The sequence below is a fragment of the Triticum urartu genome, chromosome 4A, assembly GCF_056163025.1.
Source record: "Triticum urartu cultivar PI428250 chromosome 4A, HENAU_Tu73, whole genome shotgun sequence".
Taxonomy (NCBI): domain Eukaryota; kingdom Viridiplantae; phylum Streptophyta; class Magnoliopsida; order Poales; family Poaceae; genus Triticum; species Triticum urartu.
In genome coordinates, this window is record NC_141876.1 from 571,253,047 (window position 1) to 571,275,574 (window position 22,528).

Consider the following 22,528-nt stretch of genomic DNA (forward strand, 5'->3'; position numbering starts at 1 on the left):
AGTTAACTAATAAGGAAAACTGGACTGAAACAAACAAACTCGCCCACCTAGCTAGCATGCACACACCGACATCAAGATCGTAGGCCACAACCCACAAACGCGCCACCTAATGTCCATAAACCAGCGGTTTTGGTTGGAACCACAACCATTTAGCCGCCATCACTACAAGGAGAACGAGACCGTTCCTACTACGGAAGGAGTAGCCCTAGAATGGCCCCTCAACGACGACATGGATCCAACTTGTCGCCACCCAATGGCATCGTGATCCTGCCGACCACACAGTGTCAGCCAAAACCCGTGCGACACAACAACACACATCTCCCGGGCCATTGCCGACCTCCATCCACTCTGCTCCACAACCTAAAATACATAATACTAGGTTAATGTTTGTACTATTTTCAGAGGGTGAATGCTTGTAGTACTTAGGGGTAATTCTAGACTTGGGCTTGTTTAATTAATCTGCAAGCACACAAGAAGCTAGCAGAGCAGGCAAAAACATTGCCTACAGGCTACAGGCTACCGAAAGACAGATGCGCCATATAACCTTTGTAGTGAGATGTCACATGAGGCGCGGCGCCTAGTTGAATTGTACAAGTGGCCAAGGAGAAGGAGGTCGATGCATGAACGGTGAAATCACAGCACATGCATGCATGCATGCAGCTGGCTAGTCCGAACCTTCATATGGCTGCTCTAGCCGTCTAGCCAGTGCTCCTACGTAGGAGTTGGCGCTGCAGTGAAGCTGTAGACGTATGGTGAGGCTTTGAGCTAGGTTAGGTTAGTTTGGGTGGGTGGCTCACCGTAAAATCTCGACAGCAAGCTGGACAAGGTGTGTACTAGCGCTAGTGCTAGGTGCGTGCGCAAAGCTGGCGCTGCATGTTACCCGGGCGGGCGGGCCACCGTGCATGCAGCAGATGCATAGAGAATCTCTCGGTCCACGCACTCTCGCATAATTTGACCGCCCCCCTGCACCTGAAAAAAACCCGTAGCCGTACAGCCCAGTTTGCAAATACACCCCGCCGGGACCTGTGGATTTGCAACCCTCTGCCCTTTGTTTGCCATTGGCCCAAGTTTTCAGTATATTTTTCCTCGTCTCGATCCCTTCCCTTCTCTCTCGCTTGTTGGCCTTGCCCGATTCTGTTGCCTAAACCGTTGGGTCGGACGCCTCCCCGTTGATTCCTTCCCCGAAGTGGCAGCACAGCGCGCCACCAACGCCCTCGCGCGCGCATGGTGATGGTCCCCTCCGATCCCTCCCTCCGTCCGCGCGCTCCCTATAAAACGCGGGCGCCGCTCGCCACCCTCCCTCCCACCTCACACGCCGATCAGTACCTGTGTCGCTGCCGCCGCGTACTGTGTGTGCCACCTGTCTACTAGCTTGTCTTGTCGATCTCCGGCCGTCTCCCTCACACTCACAGGCCGTGAACCTTTTGCCGCTTGCCGGCGCGCGCATGGCGCTGGAGGCCGTGGTGTTCGCGCAAGGCCACTTCGGCTACGGCCAGGCTCCGGGGCTCGGGCCCTGGTGCGACATGGTAGGCGCCGGCGGGTTCCTGGAAGACTGCTGGGATCAGCAGCTTTTGGCCGCCCCCGTGGCGCCCAATGCGGAGGATCAGTGGGAGCCGGTCTCCAGCTGGGACCAGTCTGAGGCGTCCTCCGAGGGCAAGGCGGCGGCGCCGGAGCCGGCCATGGCAGCGGCGGCGACGGGGAGGAGGAAGCGGAGGCGCACCAAGATCGTCAAGAACAAGGAGGAGGTGGAGAGCCAGCGGAGGACCCACATTGCGGTCGAGCGCAACCGCCGCCGCCAGATGAACGAGTACCTCGCTGCGCTCCGCTCACTCATGCCACAATCCTACGCTCAAAGGGTACTACTATTTACTAAGCATCATAAGCTTTACTCGATTTTATCTGCCTGCTTATTTGCTCTACTCGATTTTATCTTTACTAAGCATCATAAGCTCTTAATAATTCATAAGAATTGGTTGTGTGCATCACAATGATGCAGATGTGGGGTTTCAACCTTCTTTTCAAAAGAAAAAAAAAGCATCATAAGCTCTAATCGATTTTATATTTACTAAGCATCATAAGCTTTACTCGATTTTAGAATCTCTCAAGTGTCTATAGTGTCACTATTAGTAGGTTTTTGCACCGTAGAGTGTTTCGACATCGGGCACTCATAACAAGCTTTCTGATGATTTTCCAACTCGCAAAGATCTTTCCATTCCCCTTTTGCTATAAGAACCGGTCAACGCTCTCAACGAGTATCTGCCTTATGTTCAAACTCACAACCCTCTTCACATTCCCCTTTTGTTGTAAGAACCGGTCAACACTCGCAATCGCGGCGATTGTTCTGCTAATGCTCCAACTCGCACCTCTCTTTCCATTCCCCTTTGGATATCCGCAAAAACATGTTATTTCGATTGAGCAACTAATGAATGAAAAGGCGATTCGCCCCTTTGGGAAAAAATGCAAGTTCAATCGTATCAGATGAGTGAGTAATCATTAAGACATTATTAGTTGTATATGTATGATTTAATTGATTTTAGCATCTCTCGAGCTCCTATTGTGTTAGTAGATTTCTGTCATGTAGGAGCGTTTTAGGGCGAGCACTCTCAGCCGGTTTCATGCTAATGCTCCAACTCAGCATATTTCTTCCGGTTCCCCTTTTGTTTGCTATCTGTAAGAACCGGTCATTTCCATTGAGCAATTAACCAAAGGGGTTAATAATTCGCAAGAAAAAAACCCAAAGGGGTTAATGCATGAAAAGGGGTTCGCCTGGTTGGCCAAAAAAAACACATCACTGGTTCAATCGTATGATTCAAATAAATGAGTGGCTGATCATTAAGAAATTAACTGTATATTTTTTTGACAATGTTCTTTTACATTTTGGTAGGGCGACCAAGCATCCATAGTTGGAGGGGCAATCAACTACGTGAAGGAGCTGGAGCAGCTCCTCCAATCGCTCGAAGTCCAAAAAAGCGTCAAGAATCGCACCGGCCGATCCCCTTTCGCCAGCTCCTTCACCTTCCCACAGTACTCCACCTCGTGTAACGCCACGCAGGCCACCGCCAGCGACGGCGGCTCCGGTGCCGATTCGAGCGGCCTCAAGAGCGAGGCCGGCGTGGCCGACATCGAGGTGACCATGGTGGAAGGCCACGCGAGCCTCAAGGTGCTCTCCCGGCGGCGGCCGAAGCAGCTCCTGAGGCTTGTCGCCGGGCTGCAGCAGCTGCGCATCCCGCCGCTCCACCTCAACGTGACCACCGTCGACGCCATGGTCCTGTATTCCTTCAGCCTAAAGGTAATTAACCTTTCTCCGTACGTGCTATGCTACTTAGTTTATTTATAATGGAGTATAAGGTGATGGAGACAGATCGACGGATCGAGCCGTGGCTCGTCGACGGTTGGTTTCCGTTTCTATATAAGAACGGCGTCCGGTGGTGGTGATCGTTGTTTGTTTTGCACGTACGGTAGGTGGAGGATGGCTCCAAGCTGAGCTCTGTGGAAGATATTGCGGCCGCTGTGCATGAGATCCTGGCCAGGATACAGCGGGAGGAGGAGGAGGCCGGTCGACTCAGCAGCTCGAGCTGATGCTGATGGCTGATCGATGCCACGGAGGCGACCGTCGTGCAAGCCTGTGATGCTGCACTGCTCCCTGCATCTGTGCATGTCGTGTACCTGCCGTGTCCTGGAAAATGGAATCAATTCTACTCTATCTTTGTACGTGAAACTGTGAATGACGACTGTACCCTGCATGCAAACCCTTGCCTGGTCCAGAGCAATGGCGAAAAAAACACACTATGACAAGATAACTAGCTGTACAACAAAACTGGCGCGCTGCATGCTTGGCTCCGAGGCTACTCATAGTGGAAGTATCGTTCTAGTGTCATGCATACGATACTAGTGTATAATACTACCTTTATAGTGCATAGTATATAAAGTATTATCATAGATGACCTTATTTATGGTCATGCATGACACAAAATGATATAACATTTATCATGTAACGATATCTATCTATGTTAATCTAACTCTCTCTCTCCTCCTTTTCTTTAATTCTCTGCTACGGTATCTATCTATATTTGCTATTTTCGAGTGCATTATACCGACTATGATACCTCTACTATGGCCAGCCTGAAGTGAACACATCCTTTTTGGGAGTCGTACATGCGTACTTGTGCATGCATTCACGGATTTACTTTACATGCGTGCACACAGACACACAACTGCTGTGTGTCTCGAATCCATTCACATGCTTCTGTTTCACCGTGTGGTACATCTGTGTCGAGAGATTTGTTTGGGGATGAACAGAGCTAGCCGGCAGGAAGCAGAATGATTGCCCGATGATGTGACGAGTTGGATCCTCTTTTATCTGTTGCGCAATAAATCTCCTCCGTGTATAGAGCTCGGCTCTGCGGACGAGTGGGCCGTGGGCGAATAATGCATGTGTTGTGCAGACATAAATGTGCGTTTCAGGGTTCATGCACGATCGAGCATACTGCGTACACAGACAACATGAGTGGTATTCGTGAGAGGCTAGAGATTCGATTGACCGGGAAATAGTTGTCGCTGCGTAGGCGTCAGGGAAATTGCTGCTTGTTGCAGTTGTGTTATTATGAGCGTCTCTTTGTAGGTGCCCACACGACATGATTTCATAAATGCACTTTCTTGTTTTCTTTGAAGGAAACTTGTATATGCTGGTATACTAGATGATGCCCCGGACGTTGTTTGGGAATTTTCTTACATATATTCCAATGAGATTTAATTATATGAATATGAATATATGAATTAATAATATAATAACTGAAACAAAAGATAGATATGATATTATTATTGGGGTGCTTTGTACTTCTGGTGAATTTTTTATAATAGATATGAATCCTCTTATCTATTTACATATGATTATGATAAATGTATAATTACGAAAATATTGAAATAAATAGCATCATGTAATAAAAATATTTAAGCCCTTTTGCATGCTTGGTTACATGTTGAGATAAATACGTTAGTGTGGATCACTTACTCAGTTATTATTGTTGGATTTCTTCCAATCTTATTTGCATGCATATATGTTACTTTGGTATTTGCACGAATATTTGAGCCAGGCATCGTTAATTATTTTTTGGACTCAGATACTTATATGCTGTTGCGCTATTTGAAAGAACATTATGTCAAGTCAATTAGTGAATGTGTCTTTTGTATACCATATTACATTTAGGAAATTCCATATATAGCACCAAGAATTTAACTTTATGCCCAATGTTACTCCAAAATTTCACAACATTGAAAGTTTGCACTAGGTATAGATTTGCCATTTCGTTGGTTGGCCATCAAGCGACTACTAAAAAGATGATTTTCCCCTTAGCCATGTCGTGTGGTGATCTGCAAAAAAGATGATTTTGGAATAAATTTGTTGCTGAATTCTGGCATGAAATGACACTTGTTTTTGATATATTTCACCAATTAAATACTAAAAAAGTATATAAATTCAACATGCAAATAAACAGAAGTTCAGCGAAATATCCTCTTACTTAGCATAGCATGAATTTTCATATAAATTTATTAGCACATTAAATCATTAATATCCAAATCCAACAACATTTAGTAGTTATCACAACAATATGCTCAAAAGCATCAAACTTAGCCACAACACCATATTCGGATCATCACAACTCAAAAGTGATAAAGTCTCCGCCATAGTTTATTAGCAAACAATGAACCAACCAGACCACACATTACAACCATAAACAATCCCCGAAACCTTACAACCATATAGCTATTTCCTCAAGCGCCATGGCCTGCTTGGTCTGGTCGCTTAATTTGTGGTAGTCCAACCACATAATAGTTAATTTAATATGCACCTATGCTGCCTAAATATTAAAAATAATCATCTACGTGGAAACCATGAAGAACAAATATACTCTTATAGTTAATTCACATGCAACAAAGTAATCGATGAGGGCAACAAGCTGTGTTGGTACAAATAACAAATTTGCATGAGGTTCTATGTGAAAATAATATAGGTGTATCCAGACACCAGAATAAAACATGTGAAAAAGATATCCGACTATACCACAATAACCTACTTGTCTCTAAAATTGAGAAGAAATGTTTTTAGTGGCCTCAAGGGGAGAACTGTGCCCTTCTAGGATCCACGAAAGATTCCATGCAAAAAAGGAGCCACGAAGGAAGATCCGTCGACGTTGGAGGTGCCTCTAGTGCTTGACGATCCACTCATGGCTGCTACAAGCTTGCCATTATATCCTCAAACCCCCATAATCGAAATAGGATTTGTGTAGTGGAGTTATGAAGGGTAGCGGGTTCACACAAGCACGAAGTGGTCGAGCTTGATATCGTTCCCCTCCCTCCCTCGCGTCGTCCGCTCGGGCGACTCGAGGGGCGAAACCCTAACCCCGCCGTCTCCCTCCCCTACTCGCCCTCCCCTCGCTGCCGCCGAGCAAGCTTGGCGCGCCACCGATGAAGGTGGCGGCGGGGCCCTCGCCGCCTCGCCTCGCCCGCGGGGGGGCCTCTGGATCTGGGGCGGCGGCCCCGGCTGGTGTGGCGTCGCCGGCTTCGGCATCCGGCGGCGTGGGCGCGGGTCGGCGGTTCTTGGCCGTGTGGACGGCGAGATCCTCGAAGAATGCGGGCCAGCGCGCGGCATCGCCAGCTCCGGCTGCGTCAGATCTGGTCGTCCCCACCGCCCTTCTCCTCCAGCGAGCTCCCCCCCCCCCAGATCCGACCCGCCTCATCATGGGGGCCAGGTTTGCTGCGGGTGGGAGCGGGTGACACGGTTGCAGGACCGGGGGAAACCCCAGTAGCCATGCCGGCGGCGATGGCAGCGACGCCCGTGGGCGCCGCGCACCTTCCCGGAGGCACTGTTCAGGTCCTGCCCCCCATCCCCTTCCCCTGTGTCTCCCGGGAGAAATCCTCAACTTTGTTGGGCGGCGGCGACGCCCTTGGCGCCGTAACCTTCTTGAAGGCGCTGTTTTGGGAACACAGATGGGTTGTGGGCTTCGTTGTGGTGTAGGTGGCGTGTGTCGGCGGCGGCAGCATGCGTCCAGCGGTGGCGAGGACTCCCCTGGTGCTGGGTCAAGGTGTTTTGGTGCTCTGCGTTGGGTTGCAGTGTATTCCTCCGATGCCCTTGGATCTTCCAGGACGGAAGGGGATAGGGTTCCCCTCCTACGGTGGCTGCACTTCAGCTCGTCGAGCGAGCCGAAGCTTCCATTTTGGTCTTGGCCCTTGCTGTTGCCCATTTGTGCATTCTGTCCGCTCGCCCTCTTTCATGTTAGAACTATGGCTTTTGGTGTTGCTCTGCTCTAGGTGAGTCGTCGTCGGCATGTCAGGAACGCCTGGTTCCGCCCAAGTGGTTTCTTCAATGCGATCCATCTAGGCTCTAGGGTGAGCATGTCCATCGTTCAACGGTGCGGCGCCTTCGAGCCAGGCGAGGAGGTAGGGGATTTCTTTGACGATGGATCGGGATGGATGTGTCTTCTTCAAGCCCGGGTGTGTTGGAAACAACGAGCCTTACATCATCGTCGGTGCACTCTCCTGACCAGGATTTCACTTTCGCCTTGGTTTTCAGCGTGCAAGAGGTTTATGGCATCTCCAAGCTAGAGTTTCTACGCCGATCTTTCTTTCTAGCTTGTAGTATGTGTATTGTGAGCTGGTCCCTGGCGCCCTTGTATCTTTGCCTTTTGTCTTCTTTTGTTTAGTTGGTGAGTGTTGTAATTTGGAGTTGTAATCCTGGCTGATTGATGGCTTTGTTAATTCAAAGCCGGGCTCTTCTTGAGCCTTCGTTCCAAAAAAAAGTGATCGAGCTTGCTAGCCATTAGGATAAAAAGATGCTTCTACTTGGAGGGGACACACAAGGGTGGAGTCGTAAACTGGAGCCAGAGCCATCGCTCCTAGGCGATGTTGCCATGTCTTGGGATGATGCAGGTGTGTAGGAGGACAACCGGGGAAGGAACCACTACTGGAGGATGGTCCAAACGTGACGCTATAATCAGAGACACTTCGAGGAAACTGTGTGCGACAGGGGCGGAGCCCGAAATTTTGTGAAGCCTAGGCAAGTTTGAGCCTAACAGTATAATCTGGAAAATTAAAATCAGGTGTTTGAATCAATTTTTTTTACTTGATACCCCTTTTTTTAAGAAGGGTCCGAAAGAAATGAGTTTCTAAAAATCTCAAAAAAATAGCCTTTTTGGCCTGAAAGTATTTTTAAAAAATGAATTAAAATTTTGGCTTTTTTGCCAGGAAGTATTTAAAAAAATTGAATTCAAGTTTTTTTTGAAACAGAGGCAAAAGCTTTGCCTCATCCATTAATTAAGAAGGAAAGTAGGAAACGGACAAGAGTTTGCAACACATTGTGAAAGAAAAAATTTGAAAAATATTACATCATGGTCATTACTCTCCCGGCATCAAAAGACCCACATTTTTTGCCCCAGCGGTGATCCAAAGTTTAGCCTCGCTCTTTATGTTGATAAATAGGATGTTGGGTGGCTTGAACTTGTTGCAGAAAATCCTCGCGTTCCTCTCATTCCATATAGTCCAGCTAACAAGCATTGTGAGGGAGGCCATAGCTTTCCTATGCACCCTCGTTGCGCTAGACATCCTTGTCCACCAATCCTTGATCGATCGTTCCCCCGGCCAAGTAGTAATATCCATGGTATCCAATTGTAGCCATACTTTCAGCATTTCCCAGAGCCTCAACGTGTATCGGCACTTGTAGAAGAGGTGAGCCACAGATTCTTGCTCCCTCTTGCATAGTGGGCAAAGTCCACAATTGTCCCAACCTCGCTTGGCCAAGCAATCGGCGGTCCAAACACGATTTTGAATTGCTAGGCAAGCAAAGAACTTGATTTTTGGGGGAGCCCAAACCTTCCAAATGGTTTTATTCATCTCTATGTGTGCAATGTCCAAGAATTGCGCCCTATTCGCCGAGGTTGTGGTGTATTCACCATTCGTTGTGTGCTTCCATGCGATGGAATCCACCCTATCCTCCTCGGGATGAACATTCCGAAGCAAGGTCCAAAGATGGATAAATTGACGGATATGCTCGAGTGTAAAGGAGGTCAAAATTTTGACTTTGCCAACCCATGCGCCCTCGAGTAAGGCTTCGCGCACCTTCCAATTTTTCCTCGTAGAGCACTCAAAGATGAGTGGAGCCACATCTTTTGGTTTCCTACCAAATAACCAAGGGGAGTCCCAAAAAGGCACAATAGCCCCATTGCCAATAGTGATAGTGGTCGAAGCATAGAAGAGGTCCATGTCATCCTCGTCACAGGGATTGCCCATTCCCGCCCACATCCGATGGGAGTCATTCCACTCATACCAAGGCCATCGTAATCTTAGTGCATGGGAAAATTTCCCAAGATGAAGCACACCAAGGCCCCCTTGATCCTTGGGGCGGTGCATCGTCTCCCAATTGACCTTGCACTTGGCTCCATTCATCTTGTCCGTCCCAGACCAGAGGAAAGCTCTCTCAATCTTGTTGATGCTAGCAAGCATGCCGGGCGGGATGATGAGGGAAGTGGCGTGAAAGATCACCTGCGAGGTGAGCAGTGATTTGACAAGAACGTACCAACCCTTTATGGTGATATTCCCACCTTCCCAAGAGACAAGGTTGCCTGCGACCTTGTCCTCAAGGTATTAGCAGTCGACCCTCTTGAGCTGCCACACGGAGAGAGGAAGGCCCAAATACTTCACTGGGAAAGAGGCTCGGGAGGCTGGAAGCTCATGGAGGATCTCGTCCAAGTTCAAGCTCCCATATCTTATGGGGACGACAGAGCTTTTCTGGAAGTTTGTGCATAATCCTGTGGCCCGACAAAAGCAATCCAGGATGGTTGCAAGGTTCGAAACATCCTCCTTTAAAGACTTGAGAAATACAGTCGCGTCGTCCGCATAAAAGAAGGTTCGGAAGCAAGTGCCAGGCCCTCTGATCTTGTGAAGAATCCCGCAGCGAGTGGCCACATTAAGAACTTTTTGGAGAGGATCAATGGCAATGACAAAGAGGAGAGGAGATAGCGAATCTCCTTGTCGAAAGCCCTTCCCGTGTTTGATGGCATTGCCGGGTTTCCCATTTAGAAGGATTCTCGAGGAAGATGTCTTAAGAAGAGCGGTGATCCACTCCCTGAACTTGTTTGGGAAGCCTCTCCTTTGAAGGAGGTCGAGGATGTATTCCTACCGCACAGAGTCGAACGCTTTGCGGATGTCAATCTTGAAGAGGAGGGAAGGAGTCTTGCTCTTGTGAAGCCGTCGCACGAGATTTCACACATACATGAAGTTATGGTGGATACTTCGTCTCTTAATGAACGCGCTTTGGGCATGCGAGACAAGGTTGTTCATGAGGGGGGCGAGTCGTAGGGCAAGCACTTTAGGAATAATCTTGGCAATGGCATGTATAAGGCTAATGGGCCTATAGTCGGTGATTCCTTCCGCCCCTTCCTTTTTGGGCAGCAAGATGGCATTTGCGGAGTTTAACCAATGGAGGTTTCCCACATGAAGATTTCCAATAGATCGATGACACGCATGACATCAATTTTGATGATATGCCAACATTTTTTGAAGAATGCCCCTGTAAAACCATCCGGGCTGGGGGCTTTGTCACTAGGCATTTGTTTGATGGCATTCCACACCTCTTCTATGGTGAAAGGGTCATCAAGTCCATGAAGATCTATTTCCTCAAATTCGGGGTTCTGCCAGTTGAAGTCCTTGGTTCGAGGGCCCCCTCTTCCAATGGCCTCAGTGAAGTGGTCATGAATGATTTTCTCTTTTTGCTTGTGGTTTGTAACCCAGCCGTTGTTATGTTTGAGGCGATGAATATGGTTTTTCCTCCTCGCATTCACCCTAAGGTGAAAGTACTTGGTATTAGCATCTCCTGCCCTGAGATTGCTTGAGCGGGCACATTGCTTCTTTCTTGTGCGCTCAAGGACCGCCAAGCTAATGACCCTTCTTTTTAATCTTGCTCTTAGGTCCATCTCCTCAGCAGATAAAGTCCGTGACTCTTGAGCAACATCGAGCCAAAGGATAACCAACAGCGCAACATGCAGGTGCAACTTGGGCTTGGAAAACAAACTTCTACTCCACTTTGTCAATCTCATGCCAACTCTCTTGAGCTTGTGAAAAAGGATTTGGTAGGGCTCAGTATGGCCAGTGTGCGTAGCCGAAGCATTCTCGACAACCTCGGATAAACCCTGGATGGAACACCAAAAGTTCTCAAATTTGAAGCTTCGAGGCCTACGAGGCCTCGATCGTCGGCGAGGAGTAAAGGGCAGTGGTCAGAGAGTGAGGAGGAGAGCGCATGTAGCACATGGGTGTCAAACTGAATGTCCCAGTCGGCATTGCAGAAGTAGGAGTCAAGCTTGCAAAGCGTGGGGTTCACCCGCCCATTTCTCCAAGTGAATCTTCTGTTTTGAAGATGTAATTCTTTTAGCTCACACACCTGGAGGGTGGCACGGAATAAGTTGATGCGACTACGATTTATGTTACGCTTGTTCTTATCGCGCGCACGGTAGATTTGGTTGAAATCCCCCAAGGCCAGCCACATATGGCCAGCCGGTGGTTTCTGGGCGAGGAGCTCCGCAAAGAAATCATCTTTTCTGGAGTGCGCGGTAGGCCCATAGACCGTAGTTATCTTGAAGCGGGAGTAGGAGTTTAGGACGGCCACGTCCGCCAAAAGGCAGAACTCAGAGGTGACAACATTGGAGATGTTGACAATTCAAGTTCATTTATTAGAAGAAGATATAGTATTTAACCCTTTGAATACGCAAATCTCTTTGTCACGTCAATAGATGTCAATCATTTACCTAATCCGTAGGTTTAAGTCCTCCCTAACCCATCACAGTTTTTTAAACGCTAATAACATTAAAACTAAAAATCTGGTAGTTGATCCCGCATCGAAAGCACTTCCACCAGGCTAGGGGCTATGTGCTGTTGAAAATATGCATACATGTTCTATTTGACACTACCTAATGTGTAGTAAAACAATTCAGGGTCTGACAAAACAATTCCAAGACCCATGGTGCCGCAGTATGGAATAGACGAACAGGCGAGGTCGCTGGGGGTGGGGCGATCGACCAATCGTGGTCCTTTTTCCTTTGAAAAATTCATGGTCTTTCTGGTCCGAAGTAAACAACTGCTTGCTAGGCTAGTAGCCCAGTATGCCTAGTTCTCAGCTGAGCCGTAACGTAAGGAAAAGGAAGCCCAATGGCTGATTAGCCCAGCTGCCCGGGTAAAACACGATGTGTTGACGATTTTCCCTGTGTAATGGGGCCGTCGTAGCCGGGCACGTAGCCAGCGTGCCCGGACAAGTGCCCAGGGTCGCCGGGCGCTGGCTCCGCCACTGGTGTGCGATGCATTAATCGCAAACGGGGATGTAAAAAACCCGTCAAAAATGATACAAAACATTTGTGATGGCGGAGACATCAAACACGATTCAGATTATAGTTCCGTGTGCAATGCGTGGCATACGGTTCACTCCAATGAACTGTTTGTGATGAGGTAGAACAACAGAAATGGGTAACCATATGAAGGTGTGTGCGATATACGACATACAGTTCACTCATATGAACTATTTGTGATTAGGCAACATAACAAAAACGGTTAGTCAGATCAAGGTGTGTGCGATAGAGGGCATACAGTTCACTTGGGTGAACTGTTTGCGTTGAGCCAAGAGAATAATAATGTTTTGTGTAACCAAGACGTGTGTGAAATGCGGCAAACAGGTCCGTAATCGGAAATGTGTGCCAAGACCGATAATAACACAGACAATTGCTGCTGATAAGCCGTGTGTGTTGTGGGCAAATGCTTGCTGGTATACAAATGTCATCGATTGATGAATTCATCACCAACGGTTTCCCTATCATGGTCTGTGTGCGATGTGATTGTAGATAGAACAACAACATATATACTTATAAGGACATGATTGCATAACCAAATTAAATATCCAATTACATAGGTGGCTAGTACACACATGACATTTCCACACACCAAAGTAAAGTATTACATGCATAATTATCTAGGATAAACGATCATCTGATCATCATCTACTTCTTCTTGTGATGCTTGCCGCCACTGCTCTACTGGTGGCTCGATCCGACCTCGTCGATTACGGGAAGGAGGCACTTCCTCATATCAACGATCCACCTATGCATCTCGTAGCATGTGTACACGCTCTTGGCCGCAAACTTGTGTTGAGCTTCATCCAATTGTCATATCCAGGCCCCGTGCCAGGATACGGGATGTGTTCTCTTGTCATCCCACTTCATCTTTTCGTAGTAGGGGTCCATGATGGCCGAGGCGGGTTCAACCAGGGAGTCCTTCTTCGTGCTGCCCCAGACCCTGTAGTGGTCACAGATTTCGACAAGGTTCTTGCAGGCCAAGCCCGTAACCCTGAGCGCTTTTACATCGTCGGAGGTTTCCACCATAGCGAACTTGTAATCGGTGATGTTGATAAACCTGGTGAAACGGTCGCAAGGACCTGTGGCCACGCAGTGGTGGTAAATGAGGACATGATGGTGCATCCACAACTGGGTGACTGCAACCTTCTGATCTATACCGGGATGACTGCCGGTGTACTGGAGGTCGATGCCGACCACCTTGTACTTGTCTCGAGCAAGCAACCTTTTCACGGTGTTGATGTAGTCATCCACCACGGTCGGGTCGATGGTGTACACCACTAAGAGGCCCGTCTCCCTCGCATGGGTCTCCACTTTATGCTCGCCGAACTCCATTGGAGCGCCGCTAGATATCCTCTCTGTATCTGTCGTCATGAGTGTGCTTGTTGTGTTGTGAGGCGCGATCAAAAGGTTGAAGACACTAAGGTTATAATGGTCGCAGGAATCAATGGGGAGGCCGGACGGCCTGGAATATCGGTATGCCCGGATGGTAGTTTTCATTTGTTGCACGTAACTCCATCGTGCCGCACCTAACTGCATCGTGGTGATGCGTGCGGTGCAACCACATGCATATGGGGGCCCAAACCGCTGGCAGAGCGCGCAGAGGGACGCGAGCAGAGTGCTCCGCGGCTGCCTCAATGGGGAGCAAGCATATGCATATAGCAGTTGAACACGCAGAGAAAAGCCATCCACAAGCCGAGCGCGCGGAGGGACGCGAGCAGAGGGCGCCATAGCGCCTAACGGCAAGCAGAGCACGCCGAGGGACGCGAGCAGAGGCCGACACAATGATAAATGGAAAATAAGACGAACTGTGCGAGCAATGGCGGAGACATCAACCAGGAATTAGATTAGAGTTGCGTGTGTGATATGTGGCAATAAGTTGATCCATCCGAGCTGTTTGTGATGGAATAAGCCGTGTGTGTTGTGGCCAAATGCTTGCTGGTATACAATTGTCAACGATTGATGAATTCATCACCGATGGGTTCCGTGTGCGATGTGATATGCTCTGTTGCACAACATCTATGTTTTGTCTACACAAGAACAACATGTATACTTATAACAGGACATGATTGCAAAATCAAATTAAACATCCAATTACGTTATATAACAAATACCATAAATATTGCATGGTTCAAATTCCAGCATTACAAGGCCCAAGTTCAAACATTACAAGGTTCAAACTATTCTGCAAATCAATTTCTTCTTCTTCATAATTTTTTTCGTGCATTATTTCTGCGAAAGGATCAGCCATCGAGAAGTCATATAGCGGCTTGAAACAGTGACTTCCGAATAATCTGTCATATGAAGTTACAAACTGAAATTCATCTTCTGCAGAGCCTTTTCCATTCAGTTGTAGACGCATGCGCTCTTTAGCAAACCATTCACTTCTGCACACTAAACATAGGGCAAACCTCATTACCTTGAGCAACCTTGCTTTCTCAACAAAGAACCTGGCAAATTTAATTTCCGGTGTGGTACCTCGGTACTCGTTAAAAGTGATTTTTGTGATATGAAGATCAAGGCATTCAATGGGATTGTTATATTGCCCAACATTTTGCACTTTCGGGCCTGCTAGTATCTGCAAATGAAGACAACATATTAGTGCCTAGCTGCAGATTTGAACACTTTGGCCCTCTTTGATTTGCAGGATTTCTAATATACACCAAAAGAGTGACATGCCACCTTCAATCTTTCAGGATTAACTTCTCAAAAAATATGTGTACTGAAATCCTCCAAATTTCCTTTAGAAATCATTCTACATTCATTGTAATCATGGGTAAAAGTAACAACAAACTGAGCTCCGTTGTAGTTAACAATTAACAGGAAAGGAGCATCACCTCAATGTATAGCTTCTCCATGCAAGGAAAGCATCTAAGGAATCCAACAACTTCATCTAGATCGGGGCCGACAGATTGTAGTGCCAAGATCTTCACTGTGCGCAGAGACCGGGTCAAGCTCACAGGAATCATTTTCTAGATGACATGCGGACATAGATAAAAAAATAGATAAAACACATTGTCCAATAATATATAAGAAGGAGAGAAGAAGAAGACTATTGTACCTGAATGGATAATGATCTAGTAACAAGTTCATTGAATTCAGCACACGAATAGCCCAACACTGCCAATTTTGGTGCGTGAATGACCTTGATTCTTGTTGGACCTGATTTATCAAGTACATACAATCTCTCGAGGAAAGGCGCTTTCTCAATGAACATATCGTGACATGCCTCAACTGACAGCCTTCGGTGGCACCAACAATGCACATAAAGCGTATGGACATTTGTCAAGGTGATGTGGAGGTTACTGAACCCATCCATCGCCTGAAGACAAAGGTACTCGAGCACTGTATGGCCGACGAGCAGGCACTCCAAATCCTCATTCGAGATGCGGACGACCATGATCTCGAGGTGCTTAAGTTTAGGGAGATGAAGAACGCGCACAGCATGGGTGCGAGGCGGAGCGCGGACGGCGGCAGCGAGTGTGGACGTCCAGCATGAAAGTTGAGCTCCTCGAGCCGATCTAGGGCTGGGGATAGGAACCAATAGTGAAACCTGGGTTCCGCCTTGCAGTTGGAACTGAACTTGCCGATAGCAAGGCGTCTCACCGGCCTAGGGCATGTGGCGAGGATGTGGACAATGCGTCCAAGCGCTTGCCCTCCCCGGTGCAGAGCTCGTTGTCGTCGATGAGGTCTAGGGGGTGGAGTGCCAGAGGGGGCTCCATCCCCGGGAGAGGACAGTGGTCCGCATGCCAGATTTGATGGGAGGAGGGATATGATGGTTACCAACATCTCGTCGGGGTGGTTGTTGATGAAGTCCCCGCTTGCTGGAGGCTCTTGCAGTTCTGGCTCGACCCGCCCCGCTTGTTGGATGGCTCGTCCTCCCTCTCGCAGCAGGCGGTGATCCTCGGTGGCGGTGTTTGTAGATGAGAATGGAGGACTGTTCTACGTACCTTCTCGAGGCGGCCGAAACCAAAACCAGTAATAAATTGGCAGCGCTCATGGCCTGCTTCCCGGTACGGTGATCCTACACGGCGGACTTCTCGCAATCGTCTTGTCTAATCAAACAGCTTCCCTCGGCAGTAAATGGTTAGTTGAACGCCCATGGTTGTAATAATACGACTATTTGCAATAATAATGTGGCAACTATTTGTTCCCAAATGCTAGTTGAAAATAAGTTTTTGGGTGATGGCGGGCGCTAAGCACTTGCGGGTTCTGTAATGAACAATGATCTCATGGAGCCCGTGAGAGTGATGTTCTTTCTCTATATTCTGATTGCTTATAATATTTTTGTCTTAATTAAAGAAATGGCAATCCATTGGCCCAGTATGAAAGAAACTATGGGTCAAAACCAAGTTGAAAATGGCAACAATATCTAAGTCCATCTTGCAAACGGTAAAAAAACATGAGGATTAACTGTTCAGCGGGTTTAGAAAAAAACCCAGATTAAAGAGGGAATAACATCTAACTACACCAAAGTTTTGGGCAGTCACAATCAAATGGATCGGTCTGATCCATAAAATCAAGATCCTGGGGCAGCAATTCTACTGGAACATGAGGACAAGTTGTTGTACATAGAAGCCAAGCACGTTTAGAAGGCTTTTTGCCCACCCGAAACTTCTTTTTATGTTGTTCAACACTTGCAGCCGTGAGAAATTTTTTGTTACAAAACTTAATCCTCACAGACAATAGTGCCCTTGCATTCAACATGAAGAATGTGACAAAGCTAGTGTTTTCATGGTTGGATGCATATCCTTCCAGCATTACTGTCGTCAAACAAATGTCATGAGATCTGAGAAAATCCCGGTGCTTCTTCGGCCATCGATTGGTTATACCTTTTTCTCCATGTGTTAGTGCCTAAATAGAGATGAAGATTGAAAACAGTTAATGTCTAAAAAGCAGTATGTCGAAAGAGCGATGGCTGAACGATTAGTTGTAGTACATTATATATGGGCTTTCAATGTGCGTGAAATCATCACCTTTATATCCAAATTCTCCAGACATGGAAACCATTTCAGCAAGCCAATAATCGTGTTCAGATCAAAACACCACATACTGATATATAAGGTCTTGACAGAATCCACCACCACTGATAGGATGGACCAGCTCTTCATTGATCATAGAACATAATATTAGTACCAAAAGTGAACTTCAAGATGATACTTAACTTATGTGCACAAATCAAAAATGCAGATTACAAAAGTGTACGTGGATAATATACAGTACCTGAATAAGTGTGGATCCAAACACCATCTTGAACCATTTAAACAGATCACAAATTGCACCCAATGTCTCCAATTGAGGCGCGGAGACCACAATCATTTGCAAAGGTGCTAAACAATAATCAAGGAGAAACATTCCAAGTGAAGGGGCATATGTGATGATGAGCTCCTGTCCTAAAAAACAAATTCCCATGCTTACAAGGCTAGGAGACTTTATTTTGAGACAACGGATACGAGTTTCTATTCCAAAAACAAGAAACAAGTGCTCCAGGGCAGGGCAGCTGGAGTGGATGATGATGTGCAGTGCGGCCTCCGATAGATCAACCACCACAAGCGCAAGTTTTTTTAGCAGTGGGAGTCGAAGTATTTGTACCAGCTTGTCTGCCAGATGGCACCGGGCGAAGGTGGCGGTGTGGAGTGAGGAGGAAAATGATACGTCCATTTTGCATCATGCTTTTATATCGATATTTATTTGATTATGGGCTGTTTTTACACATCATGGTACAATATTTATGCCTTTTCTCTCTTATTTTACAAGGTTTACATGAAGAGGGAGAATGCGGGCAGCTGGAATTCTGGACTGGAAAAGGAGCAAATCTAAGAAACCTATTCTGCACAACTCCAAAAGTCCTGAAAATTTACGGAGAATTATTTTGGAATATATAAAAAAATATTGGGCCAAGAAAGCACCAGAGGGGATCCACCAGGCATCCACAAGGGTGGGGCACGCCCTGCCCTCTGGGCTCACCCCCTGCCTTGTGAGCCACCTGGCAGGCCCCCGATGCCCATATTCTGCTATATGAATGGTTTTGACCTAGAAAAAAACAGGAGGAAGGTTTCGGGATGAAGCGTCGCCATCTCGAGGCAGAACTTGGGAAGAACCAATCTAGAGCTCCGGCGGAGCTATTCTGCCGGGGAAACTTCCCTCCCGGAGGGGGGAATCGAAGCCATCGTCATCACCAACGATCCTCTCATCGAGAGGGGGTCAATCTCCATCAACAACTTCACCAACACCATCTCCTCTCAAAGACTAGTTCATCTCTTGTATACGACCTTTGTCTGAAAACCTCAGATTGGTACCTGTGGGTTGCTAGTAGTGTTGATTACTCCTTGTAGTTGATGCTAATTGGTTTATTCAGTGGAAGATCATATGTTCATACCCTTAATGATAATTGTTACTCCTCTGATTGTGAACATGAATATGCTTTGTGAGTAGTTACGTTTGTTCCTGAGGACATGGGAGAAGTCTTGTCATAAGTAATCATGTGAATTTGGTATTCGTTTGATATTTTGATGAGATGTATGTTGTCTCTCCTCTAGTGGTGTTATGTGAACGTCGACTACATGACACTTGACCATTGTTTGGGCCTAGGGGAAGTCATTGGGAAGTAATAAGTAGATGATGGGTTGCTAGAGTGACGGAAGCTTAAACCCTAGTTTATGCGTTGCTTCATAAGGGGCTGATTTGGATCCACATGTTTCATGCTATGGTTAGATTTATCTTAATTCTTCTTTCGTAGTTGCAGATGCTTGCGAGAGTGGTTAATCATAAGTGGGAGGCTTGTCCAAGGAAGGACATCACCCAAGCACTGGTCCACCCACATATCAAATTATCAAAGTAATGAACGTGAATCATATGAGCATGATGAAAACTAGCTTGACAATAATTCCCAAGTGTCCTCGGGAGTGCTTTACTTTATATAAGAGTTCGTCCAGGCTTGTACTTTTCTACAAAAAGGATTGGGCCACCTTGCTGCACCTTAGTTACTTTAGTTAGTTGTTACCCGTTATGAATTATCTTATCACACAACTATCTGTTATCGATAATTTCAGTGCTTCCAGAGAATACCTTGTTGAATACTGCTTGTCATTTCCTTCTGCTCCTCGTTGGGTTCGACACTCTTACTTATCAAAAGGACTACAATAGATCCCCTATACTTGTGGGTCATCAAGACTCTTTTCTGGCGCCGTTGCCGGGGAGTGAAGCGCCTTTGGTAAGTGGAATTTGGTAAGGAAACATTTATATAGTGTGCTGAAATTTATTTTCACTTGTTACTATGGAAAATAATCCTTTGAGGGGTTTGTTTGGGGTATCTTCACCCCGACCGAAAGAGCAAAGAGTTTCCCCTCAACCTACTTCACCTACTGAAAATATTTATTATGAAACTCCTTCGGGTATGATAGAGAAACTGCTAGCTACTCCTTATATAGGAGATGGAACATTACATCGTGATATGCATCTAATCTATGTGGATGAAGTTTGTGGATTATTTAAGCTTGCAGGTTTGCCCGAGGATGAATTTAAGAAGGTCTTCCCTTTATCTGTGAAGGAGAAGGCATTGACATGGTATAGGCTATGCGATGATACTGGGACTTGGAACTACAATCGATCAAAATTGGAATTTCATCAGAAGTTTATCCTATGCACCTAGTTCATCGGGATCGGAATTACATATATAATTTTTTGGCCTCATGAAGAAGAAAGTATCGCTCAAGCTTGGGGGAGGCTTACTTCAATGTTATATTCATGCCCCAATCATGAGCTATCAAGAGAAATTATTGTTCAAAATTTTTATGCTCGGCTTTCTTGTAATGATCAATCCATGCTCGATACTTTGTGTATTGGTTCTTTTATGAAGAAGACTATTGAATTCAAATGGGATTTATTGGAAATAATTAAACGCAACTCTGAAGGTTGGGAACTCAACGAAGCTAAGGAGTCAGGTATAAACCTTAAGTTTGATTGTGTTAAATCTTTTATGGATACCGATGCTTTTCGTGATTTTAGCACTAAATATGGACTTGACTCTGAGATAGTAGCTTCTTTTTGTGAATCTTTTGCTACTCATGTTGATCTTCCTAAGGAGAAGTGGTTTAAATATCATCCTCCCATTGAAATAAAGTAGTAGAACCTGATGGGGAACGTAGTAATTTCAAAAAAATTCCTACGCACACGCAAGATCATGGTGATGCACAGCAACGAGAGGGGAGAGTGTGATCTACGTACCCTTGTAGACCGACAGCGGAAGCGTTAGCACAACACGGTTGATGTAGTCATACGTCTTCACGGCCCGACCGGTCAAGCACCGAGACTACGGCACCTCCGAGTTTTAGCACACGTTCAGCTCGATGACGATCCCCGGACTCCGATCCAGCAATGTGTCGGGGAAGAGTTCCGTCAGCACGACGGTGTGGTGACGATCTTGATGAACTATCGTCGCAGGGCTTCGCCTAAGCACCGCTACAATATTATCGAGGATTATGGTGGAAGGGGGCACCGCACACGGCTAAGAATATGATCACGTGGATCAACTTGTGTGTCTAGGGGTGCCCCCTACCCCCGTATATAAAGGATCAAGGGGAGGAGGCCGGCCGGCCCCTATGGCGCGCCAAGGAGGAGTCCTCCTCCTAGTAGGAGTAGGACTCCTACTAGGAAGGGGAAAGAAGTGGGGAGGGAGAAGGAAATGGGGGCGCCGCCCCCCCTCTCCTAGTCCAATTCGGACCAGGGGGAAGGAGGCGCGCGGCCCACCTTTGGCTGCCCCTCTCTCTCTCCACTAAGGCCCATATGGCCCATTACTTCTCCCGGGGGGTTCCGGTAACCCTCCGACTCTCTGATTTTCTCTGAAATCACCCGGAACACTTCCGGTGTCCGAATATAGCCGTCCAATATATCAATCTTTATGTCTCGACCATTTCGAGACTCCTCGTCATGTCCGTGATCACATCCGGGACTCCGAACTAACTTCGGTACATCAAAACTCATAAACTCATAATATAACTGTCATCGAAACCTTAAGCGTGCAGACCCTACGGGTTCGAGAACAATGTAGACATGACCAAGACACGTCTCCGGCCAATAACCAATAGCGGAACCTGGATGCTCATATTGGCTCCTACATATTCTACGAAGATCTTTATCGGTCAGACCGCATAACAACATACGTTGTTCCCTTTGTCATCGGTATGTTACTTGCCCAAGATTCGATCGTCGGTATCTCAATACCTAGTTCAATCTCGTTACCGGCAAGTCTCTTTACTCGTTCCGTAATACATCATCTCGCAACTAACTCATTAGTTGCAATGCTTGCAAGGCTTATGTGATGTGCATTACCGAGAGGGACCAGAGATACCTCTCCGACAATCGGAGTGACAAATCCTAATCTCGAAATACGCCAACCCAACATGTACCTTTGGAGACACCATCGCTTCTTCATGGCTTCAAGCCATTTTGCGGAATCTGGGCTCACCATCGCTTCTTCATAGTTCGTAGGTTCATCATGATCTAGTAGCATGACTTCCAGAACAGGATTATCGTACCACTCTGGCGCGGATCTCACTCTGGTTGATCTACGAGGTTCAGTAGTATCTTGTTCTGAAGTTTCATGATCATCATCATTAGCTTCCTCACTAACTGGTGTAGGTGTCACAGAAACAGGTTTTTGTGATGTACTACTTTCCAATAAGGGAGTAGGTACAGTTACCTCGTCAAGTTCTACTTTGCTCCCACTCACTTCTCTCGAGAGAAACTCCTTCTCCAGAAAGTTTCCGAATTTAACAACAAAAGTCTTGCCTTAGGATCTGTGATAGAAGGTGTATCCAATAGTTTCCTTTGGATATCCTATGAAGACACATTTCTCCGATTTGGGTTCGAGCTTATCAGGTTGAAGCTTTTTCACATAAGCATCGCAGCCCCAAACTTTCAGAAACGACAACTTTGGTTTCTTGCCAAACCACAGTTCATAAGGCGTCGTCTCAACGGATTTTGATGGTGCCCTATTTAACGTGAATGCGGCCGTCTCTAGAGCGTATCCCCAAAACGATAGTGGTAAATCAGTAAGAGACATCATAGATCGCACCATATCTAGTAAAATACGATTACGACGTTCGGACACACCATTACGCTGTGGTGTTCCGGGTGGCGTGAGT

General features: G+C 46.7%; 1 protein-coding gene across 1 annotated transcript; it reads left to right on the top strand.

The window, feature by feature from the left end:
* The first annotated feature begins 1,096 nt into the window (after positions 1 to 1,096).
* On the top strand, positions 1,097 to 3,772 carry LOC125527678 (transcription factor bHLH96). Its single transcript, XM_087519003.1, has 3 exons — positions 1,097 to 1,856; positions 2,885 to 3,289; positions 3,463 to 3,772. The coding sequence occupies exons 1-3, from the start codon at positions 1,446 to 1,448 to the stop codon at positions 3,577 to 3,579; spliced, it is 933 nt and encodes a 310-aa protein (XP_087375129.1). The 5' UTR covers positions 1,097 to 1,445; the 3' UTR covers positions 3,580 to 3,772.
* Positions 3,773 to 22,528: the final 18,756 nt, after the last annotated feature.